General features: G+C 52.6%; 1 protein-coding gene across 1 annotated transcript; it reads left to right on the plus strand.

Annotated features, from left to right (window-relative positions):
• Positions 1 to 10482: 10482 nt before the first annotated feature.
• LOC113999733 lies at positions 10483 to 22274 on the plus strand. Its single transcript, XM_039387540.1, has 4 exons — positions 10483 to 10726; positions 12246 to 12454; positions 20826 to 20903; positions 21056 to 22274. Exons 2-4 carry the CDS (start codon positions 12248 to 12250, stop codon positions 21437 to 21439), a joined length of 669 nt encoding a protein of 222 aa, XP_039243474.1. The 5' UTR covers positions 10483 to 10726; positions 12246 to 12247; the 3' UTR covers positions 21440 to 22274.
• Positions 22275 to 22914: the final 640 nt, after the last annotated feature.

Raw genomic sequence — 22914 nt, forward strand, 5'->3', positions numbered from 1 at the left:
ACAGGCGCCCCATTCCCAATCCCCGTGGTGTCATCACCTCTCCCAGGCTCCAAACATAATCCAAACACGACCTCGGGTGGAATAATTGGATCGTTTAGGTCGGGAAAAGACCTCGAAGCCCATTGAGTCCAACCTTTCAGCCAAGTCCTACCTTTTCCCGAGGGAAAAAGCACCACGGAGCAAAAACCAGGCAAGAAGAAAGGGGGGGGAAAAAAAAAGCTAAAAATGGAGAGTTTTAGGGCAAGCAACACATCAGCAGCAATGGAGGGAGGCTCTAATAAATTAGTCTGGGCTTAATTCCTTCTTGGAGGGGACGGGATAAACAATTCCCGGGAAGGAAAACGCGGGAATGCCGCCGGCCTCCCCTGCGGCCCGGCGCCGACCACGCAGGCAGGGGCCTGTGCCAATTCGTTTCGAAAAAAAACTATTGCAATTTAAATGAAAATATCAAAGAGATAGTTAGAATATTTATTCTATTAGGAAAAGTGCTTACGGCGTCACTTTGGGAGCGTCGGGGAAGGCATTCTCCTCCGGATGATGGATAGCAGCCTGTAATTATGGATGGGGGAGAAAGTGCTGAGAGGGCCAGATTGAACTGGGGGAGGGAGAAATACCAGCGTGGGCCATTAAGGGTTAATTTTATCCTCTAAATAATATCGAAAGTGCTGAGTCCGGGCCTTTTGCTCCGAGCGGAAAGTCCTCAAATGGACCCCGGAGAGTTTCTAATATTCTCCTGAATCGAGGGAAAAATGTTAACCTCGGCTTCCATAAAAAACGACGGCTCGTTAAAGAGGCAACGCTCCCTTTTCCCGGTGAATAATTTAGGCCGGGAGTAAATCTTGCCCTCGTTCCGCCTTTCCCTGCCCTGGGAACGGGGGAGATGCCGGAGCGACGTCCTGGGCGGATAAACTCGGAGAAGGACAGCAATAATTTGGGATTTAGATGCTTTTATGCTGGAACTCGGCACACGGGGCTCTTCTCCCGGTGGTGTTTTCCTCCTCGTGCTCCTCCCCAAAGAGCAATTCCTGGTTTTTATCAGGCTCCCATCAAAAATGTCCATTATGATCCATAATTTATGACGTGGCGGCGGCGCCACTTAAGCGCTTCCTGGGATGTCTCGGAGGATTCCAGGACAAGTGGATCAGGCCTTTGACCCATCCCGTGGGCTGGAACTCCAACTGCCGGGGCCAAACCTGCTCTGGCTTCATCAGGAATCATGTAGGATAACATGGGAAAGCTTTAAGTTGGCATTCCCAAATCCCTTTTTCCGGGAATTTGGGCTGGAGAGGGCCAAGGTCCCTCCACCCTTTGGGAGAGGGGCAGTTCCTTCATTAAGGGAATGTCATCCCCAATATTAATTAGTTGGTCACAGGTTGGACTCGCTGATCTTGGGGGGGTCTTTTCCAACCTAAATGATCCCGGGATTCTGTTTCCAGAAGGTGGAACCGGTGGCAGAGAGAGGGCCTTGATTTCCTTGGGTTCCTCGGTCGTGGCTCGGGAATTTCTCCACCTTTTTGTGCTTCCCAAAGGGATTGGAGGGACCTGCAAGTTGAGCTTGGTGAAGCAGTGGGTGAAACACGGCTCCAAATATCCCCATGGATATCTGGATCATCCCTAAGCACGGCATCATCCGTGTTGAAGCTGAATCCATGAAGGATTCCCACCGTGGATGTCTCTGTCCCCCCTTCCCTGGAGCTCCCTGACCTTCCCCGGAGGTGGGAAGAGAGGGAGAAATGGGGCCTCTCTCCCAGGGACTCCCCAGGGTTTTCCAAAGACAATGAGCTGCTCCTCTCTGGCTCCACATCCCTCCTCCCACGTGGAGCCTCCTGTTGGGGTGGGAATTCCCTAGGGGAGGGTGGGATGAGGATGTGGATGTGAGGGATGAAGTTGCCGTTTGCGGTGGTGTGATCCCAAGGTTGGGGAGAAGAGGGAGGAGACATTGGATGGTTGTGGATTCTCCATCCTGGAATTGTTCAAGGCCTTGTTGGATGGGGCTTGGAGCAACCTGGGCTAGTGGGAGGTGTCCCTGCCCATGGCAGGGGGTTGGAATTCCAGGGGGTTGGAATTCCAGGGAGTTGGAATTCCATGATCTTAAAGGTCCCTTCCAACCCAACCCATATTTGATGGGCTGAGATCTCTGCCTGGCCAAGAGCTCGGATCTGGGAATCACCACAAGCACTTGGATCACATCCATAGGTGATCCCAAGGAGCAGCTGCCTTGGGATTTGCCTTACAGGCACAAAACGTGGAAGGGAGATTTCCATGGGATATTGGGAAGAAATTCTTGGCTGGGAGGGTGGGGAGGGGCTGGAATGGAATTCCCAGTGAAGCTGTGGCTGCCCCTGGATCCCTGGAAGTGTCCAAGGGGAGGTTGGAGCAATCTGGGATAGTGGGAGGTGTCTCTGCCCGTGGCAGGGGGTTGGAATTCCATGATCTTTCCGCTCCCTTCCCACCCAAACCATTCCGGTACTTATTGGGATATGTGAGAATCAGAACCTTGGGAAGCTCTCGGTGCTGGATTTCTCCAGCATTCCCAGTGCGCCAGAGCAAAGACAAGCAAGTCAGGCCATTCCCCTCCGACTGCTGCACCTGGAAAATTGTCTGGAATTAAACAACCTCCCCCTCTCCGTGTCCACGAAGGCGCGGGAGCCGTGGGAAATCCCCCTCTCTCCGTGTTTCCTCGGAAGTTGTTCCCCCGTGGGAGCCGTTCAAGCAGCGAGAACACGGCGAGATTAAACAACGAAGCTTCCAGGAAAAAAAACGGCTGGAATAAATCAGGGATGAGCTGGGCTGGGAAAGCCCATCAGCCTCCCAAAAATCCCTCTTTTTTTTTTTTTTTCTTTTGTGGCACCACCGGCCTTTCCCTGGAGATTTGCTCCTTATCCGTGTAAAACGAGGTGGCCGGGGCAGACCTGAGCAACCGGCGCTTCCCGAGGAAGTGCAGCTTCCCAAGGAAGTGGAATGTGGTGCTTTCCCACAGCGGCAGCTGCTCGGTTTTTCTGCAGAAAATGCAAATGTGGGGATTTTTTAACCTTCTCCTCCTCCTGTGGGTTTTTTTTTCTTGGTGCCTTCACTTGGTTCTTTTCCCCTTTTCTGCTGGCAGTCGAAGAGTTTCCCACCGTAACACGTCAAATTTAACCCATTTCTTTAGAAAATGAATTAAATTTTCTGAAGAAAAATTTGAAAATTTTTCTTTTTTTCTAATTTTTTCTTTTTTTTCTAATTTTTTCCTTTTTTTTCTAAATTTTTTCTATTTTTTTCCTAATTTTTTCTTTTTTTTCTAATTTTTTCCTTTTTTCTAATTTTTTTTTTTCTAATTTTTCCTTTGTCTATTTTTTCTTTTTTTCTAATTTTTTTTTCCTATTTTTTCTTTTTTTTTCTATTTTTTATTTTTTCTATTTTTTTCTAATTTTTCTTTTTTTCAATTTTTTCTTTTTTTTCTAATTTTTTCTTTTTTTCTATTTTTTTCTTTTTTTCTAATTTCTTTTCACCAGAGCTGTGAGGACAACATCCGACATTAAAATGTCATTTGGGATTTTATATCCATTATCCAGGGGATGGATTTGTGATGGAAAACATCAGCTCGGGCTCCTTGTTCCTTGTTAATCTTTTATCCTGGGAAGGTGAAGCTCAACTCTGTTCCTATTGTGTGTTCTCAGCTTATTTGGTTAAAACAACATTTTTCTTTCCTCAGATCTTGGGTTTTCCAGGTCTTTTTCCCCCCTCTTTTGAATCCCAACTTGGCTTTTCCTTGAGCACCCTGAGGAGCTCTTCACCTGGCACTGGGAGAGGTGGGATCCCCATCCCTGGAAGGATTTACTTGGAAGTAGCACTTGGGGCCGTGGATTGGACTCGATGATCTTAGAGGGCTTTTCCAACCTCAACAATTCCCGAATTCCACAGTCTCTGGAAAACAGCTGATGGAGAGCTCAGCCTTTGATGGCTCTTTTATAGTCAGCCCTATGAAAATCAGCTACAAAAGCAACTTTTATTCCATTTATCCTTCGTTTTGGCTCTGGTTGACAGAGGTTTTTCTGGGAGCTTTATTGGAGTTTATTCCCCCCCCCCATAAAGTGCAGTAGAAATTCTCAGCCACCAAACTGATTAGTAAGGAAAAAAAAAAATCTTTATTTCAAATAAAAAGTGGGTAGGATTGGCAATGGGGGTTGCTTTTAAGGTCGTGAGGGGTTGTCCGGGATGGATTTGGGAATGCTGAGTCCTTGTCCATCTCCTCTGCTGAAAATAAATGATAAATCTCCATCCTGGCCGTGGGATCTTCCCACTGGAAACACTTTGTAGTGTTTAAACCCATCAGGATTCTTCCATGGCCAATCCCACCTGGATATCTCCACGGAAATCTCGTGGCTTTCCAGTTGTATCTTATTTCCTGGAGGTTGTAAATGGTATAATGAGAGTTCTTATTGCAGCTTCAATTTAATTGTAGCATCTCCAACATCTTTATGTCGGAGATGGGGCTTATCAGGACGACCTGGAATGGTTTAATAGCCCAGGAATTTGTGGATAATTGTGCTGAGATCAATCCCAGGCCGGGGATTTTCTCTTTTTTTTACACTTTGTAGAAGGAGGTGCGCCACAAAATATTAAAATTAGGACGTTTTTGGGGGGGTGGGGGGGGTTTGGGGGGGAGGAAAGCAGCAGCTGAAGTGGGAATTTAGTGATGGGGCAGCAAGTTCTTGATTTCAACCTGAACTTCTGCAGAGATGAACCCAAAAAAAGAGCAGATTTTGCCTTTGCTTCCTGTCTGGAATGTCCCTTTGGTCCCGTCTGTTCTCCGCTGTCGGGGCCGGACATGGTGCTCCAAATGTGCCTTCCCAGGGCTCAGGAGAGGGGCAGGACTATCTCCATTGACCTGCTGCCAGTGCTCTTCCTAAAGAACCTCTGGATCCCATTGGAATCCTTCCCTGAGCCACCTGGAATCGCACATGTGGCGGAGCCTCATCATTCCTGACGGAGATGAGACTCCTGGGGGTGTCCAGTGGACACCAGCAGAGATAATCTGGGATTGGTCGTTCCCATTGGTGGCTTCCCCATGTAAAAGTGGCTCTGGGATGGGACAGATGGGATCGTGGGGGTCCCTGATGGAAGTGGAATTCCTCACCAAAGCAGTGCAGGGAATGGTTGAATTCCGCAGGCAGCAGGTTGAGGATTCCCCGGGATGGCCACATCCAAAGAGTTGCAGCCAATGGCTCGGTGTCCAAGTGGGACCAGGACCAAATCAGCCCATACTGGGACCAGGACTAATTAAATATCTTCATTAATGACATATTAGTGTGGGGTTGGGTGCCCCCTCAACGAGCTGAGCGGTGCCGTGGATCCGCAGAATCATGGAATGGCTTGGATTGGAAGGGACCTTAAAGCCTCTCTCATTCCAAACCCCTGCCCTGGGCAGGGATCCCCTCCCAGCCACTTTTCTGCCTCATAAATACGATTGTCCCAATGATTTTCCAAACACCATCCTGTTCTCGCTCCAGCTCCGGAGGTACTTCGGCTCCGATGTTTTATTTCCCACAAATTCCAAGGGAGGAAGTTCCTGCTTGGTGGTAGATCCTGGAGAGCATTTAGATCCCAAATCCTAGCGAGGATTTGGAGGAGACCATCCTAAACCAGGCATTTTTCCAGGGCACCAAACCCCGTTTAGAGGGCAGAAACCTTTTTTTTTTTTTTGGAGCAAATCCCTCCGGAAAACCGCGGGGGTTAAATTCCTCCGTGGTTATTCCGCAGCCTGGATGGTGCTGGGGATGTGTTGTCCTCCAGGTTTTTAATGACAGGGTGGGAGCTGGGATTTTTTTGTCCTGAGGCTGTTTCCATCTGCACCCAATTATTGCAAAGCCATGGGGGGGGGAGGAAAAGCCATTTCCTGGCTGTCACTTCGGAAAACGCTCCGGCACCTCCAGCCGCCGCTTCCCAACAACCACTCAGGGGGACATTAAAAGAGCCTGACAGCCATCCAGGTGGTTAATCCTGCTGCTGGAAAAGCTCCGGTGAAGCTCCATGGGATGCTCCAGAGGGGTTTAAAAAAATAGGAAATGCTGGAGTTGAGGCGCTTGAGTTTTGGGGAATAACTCGTGGGTTTAGTGCTCCCGTCTCCCCAAAAAGTTTGGCTGGTGGGATTTGTGTCCACCACGGTAGATGGAGGGATGTGGACACAGGTGCAAGGGTCCAAGGAGATGGGAAGACAGCCATCCAGGTGGTTAATCCTGCTGCTGGAAAAGCTCCAGTGAAGCTCTGTGGGGTGCTCCAGAGGGGTTTAAAAAAATTGAGAAATGTTGGAGTTGAGGCGCTTGAGTTTTGGGGAATAAAGTTGCTTCCATCTCCCCAAAAAGTCTGGCTGGGGGGATTTGTGTCCACCACGGTGGATGGAGGGACTTGGACACAGGTCCAAGAAGACAGCCATCCAGGTGGTTAATCCTGCTGCTGGAAAAGCTCCGGTGAAGCTCCGTGGGATGCTCCAGAGGGGTTTAAAAAAATAGGAAATGCTGGAGTTGAGGCGCTTGAGTTTTGGGGAATAACTCATGGGTTTAGTGCTCCCATCTCCCCAGAAAGTCTGGCTGGTGGGATTTGTGTCCACCACAGGTCCAAGGAGATGGGAAGACCATCCAGGTGGTTAATCCTGTTGCTTGACTGGGGGGATACCTGGAATAGCTCCAGTGAAGCTCTGTGGGATGCTCAAGAAGGGTTTAAAAAAATAGGAAATGCTGGAGTTGAGGCACTTGAGTTTTGAGGAATAACTTGTGGTTTCAGTGCTCCCAACTCCCCAAAAAGTCTGGCTGGTGGGATTTGTGTCCACCACAAATGGGAGTTGGACACAGGTGCAAGGGTCCAAGGAGATGGGAAGACGCTCCTGCACTTCCGAGTTGGGAGGGACCTCCTGAGAATCATCAAAGCCCATCTCTTGTCCCTCTCCTGGGAAAGGAGCAGGGTGTGGGATAAGTTTGGAGACACCTGAGAAGTTCACCCTGAGCAAAGTGCTTGGGAATGCCGGGCTGGCTGGGATCGTCAGGTCAGCGGGTGTTGGGTGCTTGGCCCAGTGACCTGGCCTGGCCTTCCTCCCGCCCTTCCCCTCCTCCCGCTGAGCTTTTCCATGGAAAAACCTCGTTAACATCATTGCCGAGGCCTTTCCACCAGCTGCCACCTCCTCCTCCTCCTCCTCCTCCTCCTTTGCCAGCTCCGTGCTAAAGAAGGCCGGGCCCTGCAAAGCCCCTCATCCCAATCCCGCTCTCCCGGGGCACGTCAGGATTCATTGGACCATTTAAGGCCAACGGCACCTTGGAATTCACCCGGAGCTTCCTTGGCAGCTGGGGAGGAGTCCTGGACACGGGAACTGCCAGCTGGGCACCGTCCCAACCCTGGGCAGGCTGAGGGGGGAACCCCACAGTGGGATCATCAGCGGGATCATCAGCGGGATCGTGGCACCTCCATCCCGCCACTGGAAGGTTGGGGTGAAGTTTCGCCCCCGGCGGGTTTTTTTTCCCGTCGGAATTTTTTTCCTCCCCCTTTTTATGGCCCAACCTGTGGGCTGGCGGGGGTCCCGGGGGTGGGTTGGGGGGGTATAATTAGCCACCCCGACAGGTGGAAGGGATCAGATGGCTCCCAGCACCACCCCACAGCCCCGGCTCGGCCTCATCCCGGCGGCGAAGTGAAAATTCCCTGCGGCAAACCCGGCGCCTGGGCTTGGGAACGAACACGGGACCAGGAGCGGGGGAGGCCGCTGTAAATAAACAGAAGGGGCTTTTCCAGCGGGAAAGGCGATCCCAAGCTCTGCCATCCCGGCCCCCCAAACAGCGGGGTGTGGCCGGGGCGTTCCGGAAGGAGGGTTGGGAAAGGCGTGGAAAAGCCATTAGGAACCCGAGCCAGGAGCGCGGCCCCGGGATTAGTCACACACGGTTTGTTTGCTTTATTAAGTATCTTTTTGCCATGGAGCCAACAAACATGGGATTGACTCGGGAGCTCGGAGCACATCCCGATCCCGGCGCTGTCCCATCCCTCGGGGAAGAACCAGCCACGTTCCTTGGCTTTTCCCCAAAACCAGCAGCATCCCTCAGCGTAGCATCCATGGGAGTTTTGGAGGCCAAGGCTCCTTTTTTTCCCTGCTCTTCTCCTTTCCAAGCCCATTTAGGGCTGGAAAACCTCTATCCAGAAGTGGGTCTCGCTTTTCAGGGATTTGTGGGGTTGTCCTGTGAAGAGACAGGATTTGGAGTTGATGATCCTTGGGGGGGTGAGGGGGCCCTTTCCAACTCAGGATATTCTGTGATTCCAGGAACTGGGATGGTTGGACCAGGACCCGGCCCCAGGGGATTTCCCATCCCCACAGTCTCGTGCCGTTATTTTTCCTCTTCCCTAATTTCATTTCCCTTCTTTTTAAGGCAGTTTTCAGGTGGAGGGATTTGCTTTTCTCCTCATTAATATTTTGGGAGAAATTCCTCCATTTGAATTCCTGTCCTGTCACTGCCTTTTCCAAGCATTTGTCTTTGGTCCAGGATGTGTCCTGTCTGCGGGTGAGGTGGGAAAATGGGGAAAATGGAGGCAGGAGCATCTGGAGAGCCAGGCTGGGAGAACTGGGGGTGTTCACCTGGAGAAGGGAAGGATCCAGGGAGACCTGAGAGCCCCTTCCAGGGCCTAAAGGGATCCAGGAGAGCTAGAGAGGGACTTGGGACAAGGGATGGAGGGACAGCACACAGGGAATGGCTTCCCACTGCCAGAGAGTTAGGTGGGATATTGGGAAGGAATTCTTGGCTGGGAGGGTGTTGAGGGGCTGGGCTGGAATTCCCAGAGAAGCTGTGGCTGCCCCATCCCTGGGGCCAGGTTGGAGCAACGTGGAGCAACGTGGGATGGTGGGAGGTGTCTCTGCCCATGGCAGGGGGTTGGACTGGGTGATCTTTCCACTCCCTTCCCACCCAATCCATTTCATGATTCCATGTTTCTCTGAAACCTGGGATTTTGGAGTAACGGCAGAGCCACAGCTCGACTTTCAAGTTGTCCCTTGGCTTCCGACAGAGGTGGAAAGTCACGGGAATGGGGGTTTTATATGAATTTTTAGTGGAAAAGCAGCACCATCCTCCCCCCCCCGAGCCACGATATCTGTGTGTCCGTCTGCATCCCAGCCCTCCTGCTGCTCAGCACCATCCCAACCTCCGGCAGACGAGCTCCTCGCTCCGGTGCCGGATCCCCGGGAGGCAGAGCTGCCAAACCCTTCTGCCTTTTCATGGAGAGCTCTCCCAGAGCTCAGCAGGGATCCCGTTCATCCCAAAGGTCAGCACGGGAAGCCGCTCCCGCGTCCCCGGAGTCACGTTCCATGAAAAGGGCAGGAGCTCCCCCCTTCAGAATGACCCTGAAACCCTCCTGGTGTTTCCTTTCCCGGTGGATTCATCCCGTTTTCCCTCCCCCAGATCCGTGCAAAATTTGAGAGAGGAGGTTTTCCGGGTGGGCATCTGAGTTTGGAAGGAGCCACGTGGTTGGAAAAACACGCTTTTCTTGTGGAGAAGGTCCCCGAGGGAATGTTGGTGTTGGGAATCCTCAGCTGGGCCGGATGGGATGGATTGAGTCCCACCATGGATGTGGTGCTTCCTGTGAAAGCCAGGCTGGGTGGGATGGAGCATCCTGGCTGGGAGTGGGACTAACAGGGCTCCAAGACCTGCTCCCACCCTGCATCCCTTGGGATTCACTAGGATGGGCTCTCTGGATTGCTGGATTTTGGGAATAGTCGGAGATCAGAGAGAGGTTGTTCCTTCTCCTTCCCCCCGCCAACATTCCCGGTCACCCCGAGGGAAATCCCACCTGAAGGCATCTCCTCTTCCCTGCCTGCATCTCTTCCCTGCCTTTCCCACTGCCAAAAAGTGCCCTTTCCTGGCAGGAAGCCTTGTGGGGAAGCTCTGGAATGCTGATGACTCCTCCCTCCCACCAGAGGGTCTGGAAGTGCCAGAAGCACTTTTAGGGATGAACATCTCGATGGCATCATTTTTCCAGCCCCATTCCATGGCCACACTAAGCTTCCTGGGATGGGAGAGCATCAACCAAGCTCATTTCCAATCCCTGGGCAGAGCAGGTTGAGCTCCAGCCTTCAACCACTTTCCTCAGGGCCGGGCAGCGATCCCAAAATAAGTCCTAAAAGGACTTTATTCCTGCTTTTCCCTGCTCCTTCCCAAGCCCTGAGAATGTCTGGGACAACTGTGTCCTCTCCAAAACCAGCTTCTCCAGCCCAGTTAACCTCTTTGGGGACCTCCTAGCATGGCCACCTTGGGGGTAAATCATTGCCATCAAGGCTTTGGTGGCAAACTCACCACATCCATAAAATCACTCGGATCCATTAAATCACTTGGAAAACCGTGGGTGGGCGTGGAACATCCCGGAGGAGAACGTTATTTATAGGAGTGTTTTGCCGTGGAGTAGGATTTGGATCCGGAGAAGGGAACACCAACACATCCCCCCCTCCCTTTAGCGAGGTGTCGGTGGCACCCACGGGAGCCCTTCCCGTGTTCCCGGGGGGTTTTTCCCGCTATTCCCGACGCCGCTCTCTCCTTCCCCGGCAGTGCAAGAAGAAGCACACGCTGGTTTGTCCTGACTTTGCCCGGAAGGGCGTCTGTCCCAAGGGTGGCCGCTGCAAACTCCTGCACCCCCAGAAGAGGCGGCACCCCAAGGAGGCGGGAGGAGACGGAGACCACACTGACCCCCCTTCCAAGTGGAGATGGGTCAAGGAGGAGCCGGACAGGTAGGAAAAAGCGGGATGAACTCATTTTTGCCGGATTAAACGGTTTCCTTCCCGACCCGCTCCGGGTCTTTCTTCTTCTGGGTCTTGTGTCCTGGTTTATTTTAAGGTTTTTATTTTATTTATCCTCCTGATGGAGGGAGGGTTGGGCAGTGTCTGTGATGGAGGGAGCTGATGGAGAGGGAAGAGAGGATTCGCCCTTGGGAATGCACCACCCAGGGCTCCGGAAGCTCCAGGTATCTCCGAGGCTTTTGTGGACCTGGGAGATGGAGGAACCCTGGTGGGGATTCCACTGCTGGAATTGGGTCCAGCTTATCCACAGCTCTGGGGGAAAACTGGAAACCACCATCCCTCTTCCTTATATATCCATGTGGAGAGCAGGGTTGAGCCCTCGGCCTGGCACAGAGGGGTTGGATTCACTGCTGGGTGGACACAGAGGTACCAGAGGCTTTGGAAAACAGTTGGATGCTGGGTTGGGTCCTTGGAAGCTCTCTGAGCTCTTCCTGGTGTTTTTGGGTGCTGGGCTGGACCCCCAGGCAGATGATGGACACGTTGATCCTCATCCTCACAAGGAGACGGATTTCCTTGGCCTCGGCACATCCTCCCCTTCCTTTCCCTCACCCCCCAGCCCTTCCTGCAGGACATTCCTAATGGAATTCAAGCAGTTCCTGCATCCCAATGGAATTCAGTTTAAAGCCAAAGAGGGGATTTGGCTTTAAAAGCCGAAGTCTCAGAGTCCTGCTTCGAGTGGGAGGAGAAAACCCGGAGCCGGGCGCTCGGCTTCTCCGCGGCTTTTCCCAGCGGGAGGTGGGAGCGAAGGTGGGATGGAAACACAGGGATCTGGGAGCTGTGCCAACCTGGTCCAGGCTCCTTCCCGGGCCTGGGCCTCGTCCTGGCCCTGCCTTGTAAGGTAGCAGAGGGGGGACGAGCACTCAGCAGGTTCTCCCAACTTATCCCGGGTGACAGAAGAGCCTTGGAATGACACCCAGCTCACGTTCCCGGTGTGAACGAGGTGTAAAATAGCTCCCTGCTCTTTTTAGGGAAGGAGGGATGAGCGCAGGGCTGGATGGCTGGGAGGCTCCTGGCATCCTCCTGCGGGGATGGGAGCACGCCCTGGCTTGGAAGCTGCTCCAGAGGGGTTTATTTTTCCCTTTATTGGCACCGTGGTGGGAGATGGGAAAGAAGCTGGAGTGTCAGGTTTGCCTGGAAGAGAGAGGTGGGGTTGGGAATGAGCCAAGCCCAGCGGGACATCTCCGAGCCATCCCTGCTCCCCTTCCCTCTGCTCACTCCCAAACAGGAGCCTCCATGAGAATCTGAGGAGCTGGAAAACTGGCAGGGAAGCGCAGGGCAGGGAATCCAGCTGGGGAGGGAGGAGCTGTGGCTGAATCCCTGTTGGCTCCAGGGATACGGAGCGGCCTGGGATGGAGCCCCGGGAGCCCTGGGCCACATGGTGCCATTCCCAAAGTTGCCAAGTGGGATTGGTTTGCTTTTCCTTAATATTTGTCCCATCTGCCTCCTGCAGGAATGATCCAGCTCAGCTCCACGACGATGGGGAAATTCCCGGACCTTCCAGTGCGGAGCAGGAGGGGAAGTTTGGGAAAGAGGAGGACGCCAAGCCAACGAGCTGCCTGCAGAAGCTTCCATCCTTCATCTCCCTCCGATCCCCGGAATATCCCAGATTCCGGGGGTGCAAAGTGGAGAAGGATGAGGATGAGCCGGAGGAGAAGCCAGGTAGGAATCACATCCTCTGTTTTTCCTCCCGTGTGCTCCGAACTGCTCCCGTTTTCCGAGCAGGAGGGTTATTCCCTGCTGCTCTCCGTGAGTTTTGATGGGATTGATGTTCCTTGGGAGTCTCCAAACTCCCAGTTCACACTGGAAGTCCAAACTGGGTCTCCCATCTGGGCACAAATCCTTGTGTTTGCTCCCGAAACCATGTGGGAGGATTTTATCCCATGTTTTATCGTCAGCTCCTTCCTTTGGGAAGCACCACTGGACCAACAGAAGGACCTTTGGACCATCCATCCCACGTGTTTCCTGGCGGGAAATAGCTTGGAAGCTTGGAAATCCAAACATCCCAGTGGGAAATGGGATGGGTTGTTGGCAGGCTGCGAGTTGGAGGGAAGAGCTGCTTTAATCTGGGATTATCCACTTCGGAAATGGGTAGAAATTCTGGGAAAATGTGGTTTTAGGATGAGCAGAACTCCTTGGGAATTCTGACACGTGCCTTTTTATCTCGGGAAAAGTTCAGGGAAACGTTTCAGTTTGAAACTGAGAGGGGAAAAAGTGGGAAAACTGTTGGAGCCGTGAGGAGAAACGTCTTTGTTTCTTTCCAAAGAGGCTCCCGGCGGAGTTTTGCTGCATTTCTGCTTCTCCAACGTTTTCCTTGGTTCCTAATTCTGGAAAATCCAGTAGGGAATGGGACTTTGGGCTGCTCCAGGACTGTTTCTCTAGGAGCAGAGGTGATGGAGATGGCAAGGCAGGGAATGTGCCTGCTCCTTCCCAGCGCTGGTCGGGAGGTTTTTAGTGGGATGTTGCTCCTCACTTTCCTTTTCCTCTTCCATCCTTCTCCAGAGGGATGTGCAGCCTCTGGATCTCACAACAGGCTCGCAAATCACAGGATTTTGTGGCAGGAATGATGGAATTCCCACCCCCAGCTCAGCTAGCACAGGATGTGGCTCAGTAGGAGCCCTTCCCATCCTCAGTCCCTGCTTCCTGTGTAGCTGGAGCGGGATCCCGTTGGGAGAAGGGATGAATCCAGCACCAAATCCAGGCTGGAGCGGGCACCAAGAATCTTCAATCACTTCGAGCCAGGGAGGGCTGAGATGCCTGAACGCTGTCGGAAAGAGAATTCCCGGGATTAACAACATATTCCCGAAGTCACAGGAGTGCACTTTGGACTGCAGCGTGGTGGGAACAGAGAGGGATAATTCTGGCTGGAAAGCTCCTCTCGCCTTCCCTTTCCAGGGATTTCTCCCCTGCTCCTTCCCTCTCCTTGGCCCTGGTTCAACTCCCTTTTGATCCCAGCGGCGGGGCCAGGGAATTGTTCCCAGAGCGGGGTTTTTATCTCCAGGATGAAGTTGGAGCAATTAATCCATGGATAAGAAGGCTGTTGAAAGTTAGATTGGCCGGGGAAGGCCCTGGATTACACTTGGCAGCCTGGAAGAACTTGGCAGTGAGGGTGTCCTTTTCCTCTTTATCCAGCGTGTCCGTGCAGGGAAGGATGATTTCCAGGCTTTTTGGGTGTGGGGAGGAGGAGCCGGTTCATTTGGGAATGTTTAGAGGAACTCCGCGGAGGTGAGGTCAGGGCACGCATTCCCTCCGTGCTCCTTTGCCAGGGGGATCACGTGGCATCAGGAAAACAGATGCTGGAGGATCCATAGGGAAGGAAAACCAGGCAGGAATCACGGATGGCTGTAAAATCATCTGACGAGGAAGCAACTTCCCCGCCAAAGGAATGCGGCGAGTCTGGACACGGGAATGTTGTCCCATGGGCTTGCCCATACTTAGGTCTCATCCTAACCCTCATCCAAGGGGTTTGTGGGCACGGGAGAATCCAGGGATTCCCAAAACCCGACGGGAGAAGAGGAATCCCAAAAGGAGGCGGGATGAGGCCGTTGGTGCTGCTGAAGGACTGGTGGCCACTTCACCTGGGCTTGGTGATCCTGGTGGATCCCTCCCAGCTCAGAATATCCTGGGATTCCGGGGTTCTGAGCTGTGTCAACGGTCAGGATGAGTCCTCGCGTAACCGGCGTCAGGATTTTGGGGGTGATAACGGTGGGTTTGTGCTTGTGGAGCCTGGAGTCGACACACAAGTTGTCGGGATCATAAATAAGGAGGGGGACAGGTTGTTATTATGGAATGAGCTGAATTCCCTGGTTAAACCTTCAGAATTCGAGGAAAGTGCCCTTTTAATCTTGGAACAGGATAAAACGCTGGCTCCGTGCGCGGCAGGAACAGGGAGGGGGCTTGGAAGTGACCTTTAAGGACCGACGTGGGCAGCAGCATCAGCTTGGGGGGGATCTCAGTGGGGGCCTGGGCTTGGGATACAGGGAAAGGGGATGGAAAATAGGGATGGGAATGCACGGAGCGGAACCCGCCATCGTCCTCCCACCCTGCAAGAGAAGCCTGGGAATTTGGGGTGGGAGGAGTAATTTGTGGATGAGGTGACCGGGCAAAGGTTGGACTCGATGGTCTTGGGGGGTCTTTTCCAGCCGAAATGATTCTGGGATTTGAGGGCGCTGGAGCTTTCCAGGCACCCCCTGCGGAATGGGGAGGGCAAACCCCTTCCAGACTGGGAACAACTCCATGTCATCCAGCTGGGATAACGGGCGGGAAAACCGTCTCCCCTTCCCCTCCCACGGCCGTTCCCAGGTAACGGCCTTTTCCATATTTCACCTCCCAGTTAAATCCCCTGTGCCGGAGCCTCACCGGCCCCCTCATCCCGACTCAACCCATTCCAAACCCAGCGTTAATTTAATTAGGAAGCCCCCATTTTAGTTAATTTGTTCGAGAAGAGATCGCCGCGAAACTCCCGGCGAGAACAGATGTTCCGCCTCTCCCCCGACGAACATTCCGGGCCGCGTAAATGGCTCCGCTCAGCCTTGTTTAGGAGAGAAAAGAGGATTTTATGGCTTCAAACGACCCTTTCTGTAAACATTTTACAGCTTCTCCGCGCGTCGGAGCGGCGATAAAACCCCGAGCAGCTCGGGCGGGGGCAAATTTGCCGCCAGACGGCCGCCGTTTGATTGTCGTATTTCACGGTCGTAACGTTAATGGAAGATGCTGCTCCAAGTCTTTTTTTAACGGCCCCGCCGAGCTCCGGCTTCCCGGGAATTCAGGGGAGGTGAGGAGGCCGCTCCCAGGTTTGTTTACAGCTTCGGCTTCCGGGGGAATCGCTTTGGAAGTGTGGGTTTGCTCCTTCTTTGTCGTGGACACCCCCCCATTTGTGGTGGATCTTGGTCCAACCATCCCCAGCTCCTGGAGTCAGGAATAGCCTGAGTTATGGATGCAGGAGGTTCATCCAAGTCCAGCTTCTCCTGGGTTTGGCTTCTGGAGGAATCACTTTGGAAATGTGGGTTTTCTCCTCCTTTTTTCCAACCCCACTGGGGGCAACTCGTTGGTGGTGGGTCATGATCCAACCATCCCCAGCTCCTGAAGTCGTGGAATATCCTGAGTTGGGAACCCACAAGGTTCATCCAAGTCCAACTCCTTATGGCTTTGGCTTCTGGAAATGCAGATTTGCTCCTCCTTTCTGCTGACCCCCTGCCCCCTTTTTGGTGGGTCTTGGTCCGACCATCCCCAGCTCCTGGAGTCAGGAATAGCCTGAGTTAGGGATGCAGGAGGTTCATCCAAGTCCAGCTTCTCATGGGTTTGGCTTCTGGAGGAATCACTTTGGAAGTGGGGGTTTTCTCTTCCTTTCACCCCAACCCCAAGGGGGTGAACACGTTTTTCCTGGAATCCTGGAATGGTTTGGGTTGGAAGGGCCCTTAAGAGGCACCTTCCACTAGGCCTGGTTTGTTGGGGCGTTTAAGCTCAGTTTTAAGGTCTCACCCACCTGTGGCAGAGGGTTTGGAGACCTGGCATTTTAGGCTTGGCTCCGGGATTTTTGCCTCTTGGCATCCCTGTGATCCCACCCGGAGTTCTTTGATGACCTAAAAGCTGGAAGGGCCCTCCAAGGTGGTGGAATTCCATCTTCTCCAGGATAAGCTGCAGCTCACCGGGAAAGGATGTCAATCCACGATCCCTGGAGCTCACAGCTGGTTGTCCAGGTGCTTTTTCCCCTCCTAAAAGATGGAATTAAGGAGAAGAGACACGGAAAGGGTGTCCCAGCATGGATGGAAGCCTGGCAGGAGATTGGCACTGCCGGGAATGGTGGGATGTCTTCTCCATCACATCCCCACTTCTGAGCATCCATGGGAGCATTTTTCCTTCTGGATAAAGCTCCTCATGGCTCAAGGTTGGGAACACCAACCTTGGTGTTCCCAGCATCCCAATCTTGGTGTTCCCTTCCCCTGAGGGACAGAACGTCTGGGTGGAGCAGGAGCAGGATCGTCTCCACATGGATTTGGTTCGGGATGGAACCAAGGAGATCCAACCCCCCCCCAGCTGCTTTTTCCATATGAAAAGCTGGAAAATCCTGGAGCGCAGCCCTTTCCAAGGCCCCTCAATTTTTGGGCTCCCCAAAGTGGCCTGGAAGGGAGGGGGTTAAGGGATATTTTCCCTTTGGGAATGAGGGGGGGGGGAAAGTGTTTTTGGGGGGAATTTCCCCTCATGGCATTAAACCTGGAGCCAGGGGAACCTGGGATGCAACCCTGGGGAAGGTGGAGGATACATTCCTGGAGGAAGGTGCAGGAGAGGGGATGAAACCCCTTGGTGGCATCGGGAGAGCGACGGAGCCCGAACATCCCATTGGGAAGGGAAACCCACAAAAATTCCAAAGCTTTTTATAACGGGATGGTGGAGCTTGGAAAAGCCACATCCTGTTCCTTTGGGGCTTTGGGGCATCTCCAGCTGCTTCCCACTTTCCCACCCCGTGGAGAAACCCACAGGAATTGAGCAGGGAGAGGATTTGGGGCCCGGCACGGCCCCACCTCCTTTTCCCCTTCACCTGAAGGAGATTCCCTGCCTTGAGATCCCTTTAAATCCCTCTTGTACGGCAGCTGGAGGAAACAAATTGGGTTTTCCCTTCCCTGTGGGATGCAGCTGGAGCCTCTCGGCTCCGAAAAGCAGGTTTTGATTGAAAAATCTAATGGGGCCACCTGAAGTGTGATTTACTGCCCCGTCCGCCCCTCAGACTGGATAATACATTCCGATTAGATTTCCTTCCTTTTCCCCCCTTTCTCCCGGAGAAGAGTGGCAAGTCCCCTCCGTCTGCTTGACACCTCCTTAGGCTCAGGCAAAATAAATGTTGATTTCCATCAGGGAAAAGGGGAGGAGGGTGGAAAAAAAAAAGTGCTGGAAGTCCGAAATTCTCTGGCCAAAAAGCCGTCTGGGTTTCCGACGGAAAACTCGCGCTCCGGCCGCGGTTCCTCTTCCTTTGGAAGTGGTTCAATCGTGGTAATGGGATAACAAAAAAAAAAATAATAAAAAAGGGGGTTTCTCTTTTGCTACTTGATATAAATGATGCACCTGGTTCCCAGGAGATGGATGGAGCCTCTTCCCAAAGGCAGGGAAAAGCGGGAGAAGGGGGAGAGAGAGGCCCAAGATTGATCACACCATTTGCAGGATCTCCCAAGCACAAAAGCGGAAAATGTCTTTTCCTTCGCCGGGGTTGGAAAAGCGACTCCCCCTCACTCACCATTTGCTCCGGGTTTCCCGCCCCTTGGATGTGGTTTTCGCCCATCCCGCTGCTCCGGCTTTTCCAGGAGTAGTGTCTCCCTCTATCCCACAACCACTTTAGTCCTTTCACACGATCTGTTTTGGGTTTGTTCCCTTATTCCCGCCTCGGTGTTTTGAGGGATGTGTTTGGGATGGAGCGCGGATGCTCCGACAGCGTCCGGGCTCCGTGCTGGAGTCGGGAAGTTAATTATGGTCAATTTAAAAGTCCCAAAAAAAACCCCCAGGAATCCATATTTCTACTTCTCTAAACATGTTTGATTTGAGGGGCTTTGTGGAGATCAGATAAGGAAGTTTCTCCGGCTCATCCAAAGGGAATTGAGCCCTTCCCGCCGTTCCTGCTGAACCAGGACCACAGTTGCTGGTGGGGCAGGAACATGGACATCCTGATTTTGGCCCCTTGAGATGACCACCAGCAGCTCTGGACTCTAATTCCAGCAATCAGGATGGGAAATATTAATTAAAGAAGTTTTTTCCAGCTCATCCAAAGGGAATTGAGCCCTTCCCACCATTCCCATTGAACTGATGTTGGGGTTGCTGGTGGGACAACATGGAGATGCTGGTTTTGACCCCTTGAGGTCCAGCAGCTCTGGACTTTAATTCCAGCAATCAGGGTGGGAGATATTAGTTAATGAAGTTATTAATTAATGAAGATCTTCACTAAGGAAGGTTTGTCTGGCTCATCCAAAGGGAATTGAGCCATTCCCACCATTCCCATTGAACCCATGGCATGGTTGCTGGTGGGGGAGGAATATGGACATCCTTTGAGATGACAGCCAGCAGCTCTGAACCCTAATTCCAGCAAGCAGGGTGGGAGAAACTCACTGAGGAAGTTTTCTCTGGCTCATCCAAAGGAAATTGAGCCCTTCCCACCATTCCCATTGAACCGACACCGCAGGAATATGGAGGTGCTGATTGTGACCCCTCGGGGTGACAACCAGCAGCTCTGGACCCTAATTCCAGCAATCAGGATGGGAAATATTAATTAAAGAAGTTTTTTCCAGCTCATCCAAAGGGAATTGAGCCCTTCCCACCATTCCCATTGAACTGATGTTGGGGTTGCTGGTGGGACAACATGGAGATGCTGGTTTTGACCCCTTGAGGTCCAGCAGCTCTGGACTTTAATTCCAGCAATCAGGGTGGGAGATATTAGTTAATGAAGTTATTAATTAATGAAGATCTTCACTAAGGAAGTTTTGTCTGGCTCATCCAAAGGGAATTGGATGAGCCATTCCCACCGTTCCCACTGAACCTGGGCCATGGTTGCTGGTGGGGCAGGAACATGGAGATGCTGGTTTTGACCTCTTGAGGTGACAACTAGTAGCTCTGGACCCTAATTCCAGCAATCAGAATGGGAAATATTAATTAATGAAGTTTTTTCCCAGCTCATCCAAAGGGAATTGAGCCCTTCTTGCCATTCCCACTGAACCAGGTTGCCGGTGGAGCAGGAACCCGGACACCCTGATTTTGACCCCTCGGGGTGACGACCAGCAGCTCTGCTGGACCTTAATTCCAGCGACCAGGGTGGGATTTGGAAATCCCAGTCTGGAAAAAAACCCACCTGCTTGGGGTCAGCTGGAAAAGGAGGAGGGTGTCGCCATTCCCGGGATCCGGATTCCGCTCCATCGCCGGTGACTAATCCCCGGATGCGCCGCGGCCGCCCCTGATGTATGGATGTTGTGTGAAGGGTGGGAAGGCGCTCAATGAGCCCTCCTTGTTTTCCATAAATTAGCTCCGGAGCGATGTGTCACTGCCGGCGCCGCTCCCGCTCGGAGCCGGTTTGTTCATCCAGGTTGAAAAGCCAAGGAAAACTCTTGGAGATTCCCTTTGTTGAGTGTTGCTTGGGGTCCTTCCCCCACTCCTGCCTCCCCTGCCCCCCCAAATCCTTCCTTTCTGGGCTTCTCTGAGGTCCCCGTGGTCCCACCTCCAACGTTGGGAATCGGGCTGTGGAATTTTGTGGGAACAATCCCAAACTGTGTGTGCTGCTCCCCCAGAACACCTGGAGGGGGTTTGGGCTGGATTCCCTCTGTCTTCTCCATGACCTTTCCCACCTCCTCCAATCCCAGGTGTGGGGGGGGAATTTTCCCACTTAACCTCCAACAAGCTGCGGGCCCGTTTTTTTTCTGGGAAACCTGTTTTTCCAATCTTTCCATCCATCCCGGGGGGCCACCGCTCTCCTTCCCACCCTTCACTTCCCCCACAGAACCACCTTTCCAAACCCTTTGGAGAAGGGAAAACGGGAGAACCTGCACAAAGGTTGGGTTGAAACGGGGGAAGGACTTCCCACCTCGATCCATGGGATGTTCCTGGGCTTGTCCTCCAAGGAGGTCACTTCCCAAGGGCTTTCCATGAGCATCCAGGCCCCTCTTTGGAGGAAGCAGAAGCCATCACCTGGAGCATCCCAGGGGAGTGCTGGGAATTCCTGGGGGATGGAGCTTCCCAGTGCTCTGCTCCTTCCAGCTCCATCTCAGCCCCAAAGCAGATCCTGGTGTTCACCTTGTGCTCCAGGGGGAAGGTTTGGATCCTTTTTAATTCTCTTTTTCGCCCATAACTTGGGAATTTTTGCAGCAGATTGATGGGAAGGGACCTCCAAGTGTCCTGAGGATGCTCAGGGATTTGGGGAATGAGCCATCCTGGATGTGGCCAAGGGGGATGTGGAGCAGAAGAGGAGCTCAGGACGCTCCCACTCCTTCATTCCAAGGGATTTCCAAGTTGACCTGAGCCAACCTCCAGGACTTTCTCCTCTTTTCTCCCTTTCCCCTCCCAGGCACCACCAAAAGGAAGAGGATTTTGCCACGGGAATGCTCGGAGGACTCGGAGGACACCCGTGTGGAAGGTGCCAGAGGTGAGGCCAGCGGGCGCTACCAGGGTGGAAAACCACCCACATTCCCAGTTTTTCCCGTGCTTTAACCCTTCATGACCAGGCAAGGAGAAGCCTGGGAGTGTCCAGGTGTGTCCCTCACTTCCCACCATCCCCTTTCCCTGCTCTCCTTCCAGGCAAACGACTGCAGATCAAGCCCCGGCTGTGAGGAATTCCCGATTTCCCGATCCCGGGATCAGCCGACCTGCTCAGGAACCGGAGAGCCGGGCACGACCTGGCACCTACCTCAGGACGCCGTGTCCAGACATGGCACCACCCCCTTCTCCTCTCACTTTTCTGGGACACCATTCGGACAAGGAGCAGCGTGGGAATATGCCTCTCATTCCCGCCAGGAATTCCCGCAGGAAGCGGCTTCGTTTGGAATCTTTGCGTTGACCAATAAACGACCTTTCTCCGTTGGTTTGTCGGAGGCAAGTCCTGCCAAATTGAAGCTCCTTGGATGTTTGTGGGGTTGGGAAGAGCTTCCTATTCCCGTGGGTGCTGTCCCGGACATGAGGTGATCCAGGGACCTGAGGTGACATTCCCAAATCCAGGGCAGCCACAGGCTGGGATGTAACGGGATGTAAAGCCCCCACAGCTCTGATCCCTCCATCCCACTCCATTCTCTTGCTTTTGGGAGGGGATTTCTTGGAGCAGGGCCATGTTCCGAGAGCATTCCTAATGGGAATGTGTGTTGGGAGTGGTGCCGAGCTCTCATCCCGCAGCGTTTTGGGATCTGGTAGCTCCTAATTCCCACCTCTCCTCATCCCAGTGGGACACCCAAACCGACTCTTCCAGAGGTTTTTTTTTTGCCGGAGCAAAGCACGGAGAGGGCGTTAAGTCACCAGCACCACGGGGGTTTTGCATCCATAGGTACCACTTCCCAGGGATTTTGGGGAACCCCCCCGCAGATGGGATTTGGGGGGGACACCTCCGAGCCACAGGGGGGGATGGTGGGATTTGCCCATCCAAACGCCCCTCAGGTGAAATCCTGTGGGAAAAAAAAAGGCTCAGCAGGGATGTGGGGAAGCGCTGGGGCTCCCTGAGGACGTTTCCCGGGAATGGGATGGGCTCAGGTGCTCCGTGGCTCCGGGAAGATGCCGACGGCATCCAAACACCCCTCCGGGGGGTTTCCCTTCCCAGAGAGACCCCCACGGTGGGAAGGGGGGGTTGTCACCATCCCAAATCCAGAGCGTTTCCCCCCAGGGATGGATGGATCCCACCCTGGGATGCCCCTTGTATCCCAAGAGCTGTTTTGTAACAAAAGCTCCGTCGTCTCTCTGTCGCCGTGAAATGTCTTTTATTTTAATTCCTGTGGTTTGGTTTGTAAATAAAAGACTTTCCTCCCCCTGGGGACAGGAGTGTGGCTTTCCTCTCTCTTTCCAGCAGGAACATCCCATCAAAAATCCAGTCTGATCCAAGGGAGGAGCTGCTCCAACCCTTGAATCTTTGATTTTTTTAAAAAAATTATTATTTACCTTTTATTATTTTTTTATTTATTTTATTATTATATATTTATTTTTTATTTTTATTTTTATTATTTTTATTATTTATTTTATTATAGATTTATTTTATTATTTTTGTTATTTTAATTTTTTTAATAATTATATATTTATTTTCTTTTTTATTATTTATTATTTAATTTTTTATTATTATTATTCCGACTTTTCCACATTTCTTCACCTAAAAAAAAAAACAAACAGCCAAATTCCCTTAAAAACCACCCTCTGAGGAGAAGGAGCTGGGAATCCTCCGGGATGGCCCGGTGTGGAGCTTGGGGGTTTCCCATATCCATGGATTCCCTAACGAGGATTAAGCCTCTTGGCGCGCCAATTAAACGAGGCAACGAGCGGCTTCTCCGCTCGGAGCCCCCGCTCCCATCCCGAGAAGGCTTGGAATTTGCTGCTGGCTGTCGTTAAGGCTCCGCTTGGGGGGTGATTAATTCCCAAGCTCGGGATCAGCTCGGCCCCCGGAGAGGAGTCTCCGAGCCCCGGTG

The sequence above is a fragment of the Pipra filicauda genome, unplaced genomic scaffold (genome assembly GCF_003945595.2).
Source record: "Pipra filicauda isolate LSUMZ 115617 unplaced genomic scaffold, ASM394559v2 scaffold574_size374424_pilon, whole genome shotgun sequence".
NCBI classification, from domain to species: Eukaryota; Metazoa; Chordata; class Aves; order Passeriformes; family Pipridae; genus Pipra; species Pipra filicauda.